Source organism: Hylaeus anthracinus, unplaced genomic scaffold (assembly GCF_026225885.1).
Source record: "Hylaeus anthracinus isolate JK02 unplaced genomic scaffold, UHH_iyHylAnth1.0_haploid 12001, whole genome shotgun sequence".
Classification (NCBI taxonomy): domain Eukaryota; kingdom Metazoa; phylum Arthropoda; class Insecta; order Hymenoptera; family Colletidae; genus Hylaeus; species Hylaeus anthracinus.
Genome location: NW_026534348.1, coordinates 6,595,248 through 6,604,531, shown reverse-complemented (window position 1 = coordinate 6,604,531; position 9,284 = coordinate 6,595,248). Strand labels below are relative to the sequence as shown.

The following is a 9,284-nucleotide window of genomic DNA, read 5'->3' as shown; positions in this document are numbered from 1 at the left end:
CATAATGAAATTATGTAGATATTCTTCGAATATTATTTAATTAATTTATTAAACTTAATTTCACGCAAACTTAAAACATTGATGCGGAATTATGTAGATTATTGTAGATTCATATTTTCTTGTAAGTCTGAAATTCTTGTCTACCGCATTCCTCATAGTATCGATTAAATTCGCGAAGCTACCAGGATATTAAATCATTAAATCTAATCGTGGTCCCTGTTGCGTGATCACCGGTGACCATTTACCGGAAGCGGAACTTACAAAACGGAGTAAGGACGTGAGCTTGAGCGCAATCGATACTTTGTCACAGCTACAATTCTTCGTCTTGTCAGAGTTTTATTGGGCGACGTCAAACTTAATATACAGGGTGTACCTTACAAAATGTCACTATGTTTCCTCCCTTTACTTATTGTCAAATGTAGGCATTTCTTCCTTATTAGGGGGTATCCTGAATTAGGAGGTCTAAAAAAAGCGGTTTTTCGTGAATTTTGTTTAGGGTGGAAAAATATAATCAATTCCATCGAACTTTTTATCCTATTTTCATACATATTCGAGTAGTCCGTAGAAATTTGTTCAACAAGAAATATTCAAATTGAGTCGAGATAGATATTTCACATAAGCACGATAAATAACATATGCAATGTATTATTGCATATGTTTTTAAACATAAACATGCATAATATGCAACATAAAAAAATATATTTTTATAGCACTCTCATTTCAAAACAAATGTCTGTCTACGTCCCATTCTTTTAGCTATTTCCTACAAAAATATGCATTTGCATAAAATTTCGCAGTCTAGTTATATGTATATGAGAAAGTTATTCGCAATGTTGATTACTACGACATATTTAAAAATCATCGAAATCGGAGAGAATGTGTACCTGTTCTCTACAATTACCTTTCTTCATCGCTACCTGATCGGCTTTTCTTTAATAACTTTTCCATTCTGGCTGCCCGAAGATTGCCCATTTTTCACCATTCTTCTTTGACACGTAGATTGCTATGTCACCCATGTATGGGTTTCACTCACGAACTAAAAAAATTAATTCTGAAAAGTTGACATCAAAGGAGACGAATTTAAATGAAATTCGTGAATTTCGATGTAGTTACAAAAATAAATACCACGATAAATAATATTTAATATTAGCAGAAATTTTTAAGAATATTCGTTCGGCGGTCAACGTGTTAATCAATCGTCGGTCGTACTCATTCCCATCGCTAAACGAGAGAAGGAGCTACTTGCGATGGTCTCGCGGTGACACCTAAAATAAGTCGCGTTTGTAAGAGGAGAAAAAGACCGCGTGGACGTTGTGTCGCGTACTAGAGCAGCCGCGCGTGGTATGGTACAGCTCAGTCGGTGTGTCTCCATGCTGATCGTTCGATGTTGTGCTGCGTTTCAAGAAGAGCCGTCGCAGGGACGGACCAACTACACCTGCACAATCACTGCCCGTCGGAAATGCAACCTGTCGAATTGGAAAAAATAGCACGAGTCGAGCAATATCCCGAGCCAGGTGAGACCATGTCTGGAACTACGGAGCCTCATCGTATTTTCTTCATCGTTAATCTACAATAACACCGAGGTCTCCCTTTCTTACTAAGTTGAACTTAGTTAAGTTGAACTTAGTTAAGTTGAACTTAGTAAGAACTCCCTTTCTTACTGCTTCCAAGTTGGACCTTCTTTCATATAATATTAACAATTGGTTTAGTATTAACATCGACTTATCGTTAGACATTCGTTTACTGTTAACTAGAATAATAAGTAGACTGCGGATGTTTATGCAAATTCATGTTTTTATAAATTCAGGTAAAAAATTGAGATTTAAATAATAGTATACGTTATCTGTTATCTTCTAAACAATATATTTTATTGTTAATATTTTATGTATTTTTCCATTCACGCACATCCTCACGTACATTTTCCCATATTTTCACTTGCCATAAATGCATAAACATTCGCAATCTACTAATGACTTTGCTTTCTTCCTTCGCACCTATCCAGATTTATTGTCATTATTGCCTCACCTCTGGAATTAATTTTTCTTAGTTCCTTAATAGAAAGTCCTGTCACTCATTTCTGTTTGGCATGATGTAGCGATCAACGTGTTAATTAATTATCGGTTGAGCTCCAATACCAAACTAATCACTCCCCAGCCGTTATTTAACAATGTTATTTCTTCTTGATACGTATCATACGGCGCGGCGGACGCAATTCTTTTACAGAAACTCCTTCGTATAATATTTTATATCAAACAATAACAAGAATATTATTGTATCAAGCTTCAACCATCTCTTCACGTTGTACCGTGGTCTCACAAATATCAAGTGTACCCTTTTAAATCATCGCTATAACAAAGCGAAGAACAGTGTTGGTAAAACTGGTTTGCTTCGCTGGTCCTCCTACGTTAATGATACAAACTTCTTGCACCCTGTGAAATCGTCTGCAACAAAGTCCTGTTTCTCGTGCAGCTAGAATGATCGATTCTCGACGCGCGAAGGTATCACTTTGAAAAGGCGTTATACCGTAACGTAAGCATACCGTGGATGGAAAACCGAGGACGGAAGATTCGAAAAATCTTCGAGACGGTAGCAAGCACGATGGAATCTTTTCTACGCGAGAAACAGATACAATGATCCAACGGTAACTCGAAACTCCTAAAAAGGAAGCTTGCTCCTCCGTAGGCGAGCCACTCTCGCGGGGGCGACACCTCGTCTTCGTCCTCCTCCTCGTCGTTCGTATAGGAAAATCTCGCAGGTGTCCGTGAATCGCGCGCGTCTAATAAACGATCGAGCAGATGTCCGCTACGTGGTACTCCATAAGTTCAGCAAGTAGTTCCGATAATCGTGTGAGTTTGAGTAACCTTCGGTGTGTAGCGACGTTTGTCGTATCAAGGCGACACGAAGCGCGAAGCGAGTGATGTTAAAAAACATGCAGGTGTTGGCATTTGATGCTGCGTCGAATCGATAGTCTTATAATTAGTTCTGATGATCGTACGAGTTTCGTTAGTTTTCGGTATAACGCGATGCTGATTGTGAGTAGTAATGGTATTTAGTTGGCTTGAAGCTTTGAACAATTGTACGTTTAGCGTTTAGTATCATATTGTAGTATCTTTAATGAATACGTCCTCATAATACTTTAACGTTTCTTCATAAAATCCATCGATGATGATAAGCCCAATTTACATAAATGGATTCCATCTCAGGAGACTCCAGTGTGATTGCTTTAATCACCTCTGTAACTGTTGGTCTTGTAACTGTTGCGGTGATTCTATTCTATTCTATTCTATTCTATTCTATTCTATTCTATTCTATTCTATTCTATTCTACAATTCTGTGATACTTGAGAACATCAGACAGTAAACCTATGATAAGTTTACCGTAGAAAGGCACAGAATTAATTGCCGCACCCAATACCCAGAAGCTTAGGTCAACCGATGAACCTGATACACTTTGTAGAACCTATTCCTTCGAGAATAACCTTCTGTAGCCTTAACTGGTAGCCTTACCAACCGTGAAAATCTTGACGAAATCGTACCGTTAGCTCGCTAAATCGATCTCTCGATGCGAAAGACAGGCGAAATCGTTCATACCATAGCCCTGTTGTTTGTATTCCCCTAAACAGCGAGTCGCGGATACCCCGATCAGTCCTCCGCAAAAGCATCAGAGAGTCTCGCTTCAGAGAGTAGTGTCGATGTCGGTTCATCGATTTCTCCATACTTAAGCTCTCACAGAAAATCGTTCTGACTCCCTCTGCATGACAGACGGACGCATCAACGCGCGCCTCCCGCGCTAGGAGGACAACAACACCAACAGCAGACTAATTCTCGGTAAATGGACACAGATGTGCCGCCCATCCTCCTGCCGTGCGCGTTCTGCGCGCGGACATTTATGCCGCAGTCCCTGGAGAAGCACATCAGGGTGTGCGAGAAGTCAACGACCAAGAAGAGGAAGCCGTTCGACTCGTCTAAGCAGAGGATCCAGGGGACGGAGTTGGCGGACTTCCTGCCCAAGCAGACGAAAAGGCGGCACGCGCAGGACGACAAAGCCTGCAACAGCTCTTGGAAGCAGACCCACGATGAGTTTCTGCGCGCCATTCGTGCTGCTCGCTGCGAGGTCGTAAGTTCTCCAATGCATCCCCTAAATAAATGATTAACCCTTTGCGCTCGTGGCATTTTTCTATAGAATCAAATCCAGCCCATTTTTATAATAAATTTCTGTGGAATCGAAAACTCTACTTAGAAGAGAAACATCTACGAACGTTCATTATTCAATGTATTATTATTATTTCAATTAACAATTAGCTGTATCCTGATATAAGTGAAATTGAAATTATAGGTTCACAAAATCGCTTTTAAATTACATGTGTCGCCCCAGAGGCGCCACCCGAACGCGAAGGGTTAAGTGATGAAAATTAGAAATGAAAGTTGGATAATTTGAAAACACAAAGTTGGAAGTGTCGAATTGAAAGGCAAAGGTAAACATAGAGTAACGCGAGGCTAGAATTGCAGTTAGAGGGGCAGATTAACCCAGATGCATCGCGAATGATGCAAGTGCATTCGCGCGTGCGATGAATTCTCTTTGGAACATGTGTCGTAATATTATGTTAGTTGTCGTCCCGTTATTTTCGAGCAGTTAACGTTTGGAAAAAGACTCGATCTTCTGCTGAATTGCTAAAACTTCGAAACCACGAAATTACAGTCTGTCTCACGGAAGCGTGATCGGCTATATTTCTGTGAATGTTTATATATCTGTACAAGGTTTTATATAGGTCGAATCTACATCTAAAACACTAATACACATTTACCGAGTAAGGTGTCCAATCTCCTCCATTAGCAATTATACCTCGACCCGTATCAAACTTTGTACAAATATATAAATATTTACAAAAATATAGTCGACACGCTCTTATGAGATAGTACATGAGACTGTACATTTCGATCGATGCTTAAATATCTCATGATCGTCTTAAATACGACTACGAAAAAATATACATATAGTTGGATTTTCTTCTAATTTTACCAACACGCTCTCAAGTCACGCGCTGTCTATTTGTTGCAGCATTGTTTTGTAAATGCCAATCAAATCTACGAATTTCAACTGCGAACAATTTGGAACGCAAGCCTTCAAATAATTATTACTTGATGGAGATGTACATAACGGGTACAATTAAATACTTGATGCATTTACAGATGACGTCATTATCAGATTTTCTCGTATCGCTTAAAATTCCTTAAAAGACAGAATTCTCTATTTAATTCTACTCTTTAGCAGTGTACTTAACGATGTAGCAATAAGCTTGTAGAAGCTTTTCACTTATTTGTTTCTTACTGCTGCGGTTTAATATTATACAATGTCATCAGAGGTATAACTCATCTCACCCATCTCTGAATGCTTTTTGACTGGAACTTTTAGGAGGATACCACGGCTCGGAAACAAAGCAGTCCAAAGGCTCCAGCGAGCGCTCCGACGCGCGCGAACGAGCAAGGATTGTGTCCTACCTGCAATCGACATTTCGGCATCAAGGCGTACGACAGACACGTGGCCTGGTGCAAGGAACGCGTTGCACGGGTGACCCTCAGTCCCGCGGCGAACATCGCCAAGGAACGTCTGGAAGCACGGATGAGGTATCGAGTACCTTTGTTGAAGAACCGTCGACAGATGAACCGCGAGAAATATTCACCCGGTTCGGCGGTCACCCTCAACTCAGCCAACAAGACGTCGCCGACCCAAACTACCGCCAAGGCCAAGGAGACGGTTTCGGCGCCCAACTGCAACAAAACCAACAGTAGCCCGATTAAACAGAAACCAGTCATCGTGTAAGTTAGTTGTACCTCGATAAGCTTACTCCTGAATGAGCGGTCAGTAGTCAGACTTAATCAATTCATTCATTTATTTAAAGTGCGTAACTTATTGTACAAAGTTATTGCACTACTGCTTACTTAATACTAGCTTATTTCCATTCTTCTTATCATCCTCTTACATGACTCCTGCGTTCTTTTAATACTGTTTTTTGCAGTATCACTTACTTCCCATCTATCGAGGCCCGCTGGCACCCCTCTAGCTCGGATACCTCGGACTTGCTAAGTGTTGAATTAATTGGATCTAAATATTGTATTTAGTCCGATAACAAAAAATGAATCTGGCATTTTCTTCTTTGAAGTCCTCGTGGTTCTTTAGTTCTTAGAAGTGCTTGACTTAGAAAACTTGAGTTCGACGGTCAGTAGCTCCCCAGCTAAGCGCTATAAACTCAACAAAGAAACTGTGGACACCATCGAGTTCTGCGGAGGCCAGATAGCGAACGGAACGGCTTAAATTTAGATGAATAATTATGGAAACGATTGCTTCCTTATGCCGAACAACACCGCGTGTCTCCTGGCCTCGTGCCAAAATTGTACCCTCCTCTAATTGCATGGCTTCTCCTCTCTAGCCACGAGACTTTCTGTTGCTTCGCTCACATTCCGTATTTATAACTGATTTCTGAAACGAGCAACACGGAAGACACGGTGAAATTAATCAGAAATCTATCTATTGCAGTAGACGGTCCGGAAAAGCGAAAGATACCTCTAGTCCAATCGGTTCGATGCCACGACCAATCGATCGTACGAACAGGTAAGCTTCCTCCACCTTTCTGATTACACGTTGGCGTGACCAATCCGAATACAAAATATTTTATTTAGAGAAATACGTAGAACATAGTCTAAACACCGTAGAACATCGGTAGTGTGCACGAGGAGAACGAAAAGGGACAAGGTTGTTTCCAATGAAATTATTCCAGTTAAATTACTCCAATGAAATTATTCCAATCTACAGAAACCGAGAAAATCGAAAAATTCTGATAATCTCCATAACTCGTAACTCGCGGTCACACATGTAAAAAAAGACCTCCCTCCGACGGCAGACATAGTACATCCTTGATCCTGTTTCCTTATCCTCAGGCCACCAGAAGACGAGTGCGGATTGGTAACCTTTCGACCTGCGCCCCCTCTAAAAAGAACCTTCCACCTTCCCGTTCCATCCCTAAAACATAAGAAAGAAACCGTAGACGAGCGCAATAACACCCCAGGGAAACAGAAATATAAAAGACAGCGGTTGAAGGCGCTCAATAGCCTCGTATCTCTAACCAAGCAGGAGGCAACAAGGTATCGGGAACACTCTGGCAGCTCGCACAAGACGAACATCGTCTCCGCCAGAAGTCAGGGTACACCGAAATTGAACGACGTCTCCATCAACGCAATCGGCGTATCTGTGACGCCCTGCAGCATGCACAAGGCCGACGAGCTCACCACCTGGAAGAGGATCAGTCAGGAGAAGGATCAAAGTCGAGGAAACTTGAAAGAGTGTCCAAGAATCGAGTCCAAGTTGAGTAGGATCGACTCTCCAAAGTTGACGAAGCAAAGGTTGATTCAGAAAGATTTGAAACAGTATTCCATCAACGAAGAGCAACCGGAAGGCGTTAAAGACGTCGTATCTTACGAAGATGGTCCCAAGGATGAAGACAGAGCGACCTCGAGAAGCACGAGTCCAATCAATTGGCCCCGTGTCACTCCAAAATTGAACCGAACCTATTCGTTCAAGTACGACGAACTGGATGACGTACAAATAGGGAGTCACAGGAGAGGTCACCCAGTCAAGCACAGTCCTCGAGTGGAGTTTTGCCTGGGAGACCTGGAACGATTAAGTCGATTGCATTCTTTGGTTAATGTCAGTTGTTTCAGGGACGTGGATTCTAGGAAGACTCAGAAATCGAACAAGAACAACGAGGAAGGATCGAGCCATTATGTGATCAAGGATGAAAATTCGTTGAATGATTTGTTATCGGACCAGAGAATCAGCCCAGATATGGAAACCGAAGAGATTTTAAGGGAGCAATCGGCATCTGAACATTTCGAGTCGGCCAGAAGCGAAATTCTAAAGAAGAAGAGATTAACGTCTTCAGGTCACGTTCAACTCTCGCAACAGAATTATTACGATTACGAAGTCGCAGAAACTCCCCAAATTATTGATCCGCCAGAGAATCCTTTAGCAGCATATAACACTTCTGAACTAAATAACTCGTGTAACATAAACTATGAAAAGTCGTTGGACTGTAAGGATGTCGATTTCTCTACACGTCCAAGCAAAAATGGCAATGCAGAGGAAGAAAGTATTCTCCTCTGTGAACAAAATTTACAAACTTGTTTGGAACAGAGTCTTTATGCTGAAGAATTCGAGGATTCGGCAGTCACGAAAGACGATATTATGATCATCGATAAAGCGATACATGGAACCGAACGAGAAGCGATTGTAATTGTAGACGTTGAAAATATCGAAGAAAAGAATGAGTGGAACTCTGACACGAAAGGTATAACTAAGTCTCTCAGAGAGGAGCTTGAATTTTCCTTTGCGAAGAGCGAGCACGATGACATCAAGATGTTCTGTGACATGGAGGCAAACGTGATTCAGATGGAAACCGAACCGTTGCTCATGAACGACATATTGCATCCGAATAGGTCTAGTACACCGTTCGACGATGCGATAGATGGTTTGAATTCCAAGTGTGAAGCAAAAGAGGACTCACAGTCTCCTGGAGACGAGTGGAAAATGACTGTGGACACAGGAACAGGATCGGAATTGTTGTTTCGCGTCGAATCCAACGATTCCGATTATTCCGTCACTTGCGATATGGTACAGAAATTAGATAAAGTTCACTTCGAAGAGGAAAGCTTAGAGTCTCGCAAGTGTTCAAGTAACACATATCGCAAACCTCTTCAGCAACCTATTGAAAATAGCTGTAGTGTTTCTAGGGGTGTTTCTCCAATAAAGCAGAAAGAAGAACAAGTTAATGTCCAGACTCTGCTCAGAAAAGACGCTGCAAGTCAAACGGACAAGTGTAAGTGCTGCATTAAGTATTTCAAAGGTGAAGAGACTCGTTCAAGTCTCAACGATTTATCAGCATTTAAACCACTTGGCAACGATTCTTTGGAGAATAGTGCCGAAGAATGTCATACGATTACGGAAGAGGCTTTGCAAGCGCAAGTTAGATGTGGATATGGTAACACTGATTCTAATTCCACAGAATCCGAGTTACAGAAGGAACGATATGATTTAAATTTGGATAATACTGACCAGAATTGTTATAAACTAGAAAAATATGAAGCGATTATGGAAGAAACTTTACAAACGCGAGCTACCTGCAAATCATTTGAATCCAACTCTGAGCAAGACAAGTTACAAGAGGGACAGTGTCGTTCGAATTTTGAGGACATGAATGAGAATTCTAATAAACTAGAGAAACGTGAGATGAT

The 9,284-nt window shown here is 41.3% G+C and overlaps 1 protein-coding gene across 1 annotated transcript in view; it reads left to right on the top strand.

Annotated features, from left to right (window-relative positions):
• The first annotated feature begins 1,136 nt into the window (after positions 1–1,136).
• The window catches only part of LOC128890603 (uncharacterized), a 17,920-nt gene continuing 9,772 nt past the window's right edge, over positions 1,137–9,284 (top strand). Inside the window, exons 1-5 of the mRNA XM_054149256.1 lie at positions 1,137–1,514; positions 3,842–4,116; positions 5,413–5,816; positions 6,535–6,609; positions 6,936–9,283. Of these exons, the coding sequence (XP_054005231.1) occupies positions 1,385–1,514; positions 3,842–4,116; positions 5,413–5,816; positions 6,535–6,609; positions 6,936–9,283 (3,232 nt within the window). The 5' untranslated portion in view covers positions 1,137–1,384. The remainder of the gene's footprint in view (positions 1,515–3,841; positions 4,117–5,412; positions 5,817–6,534; positions 6,610–6,935; position 9,284) is intronic.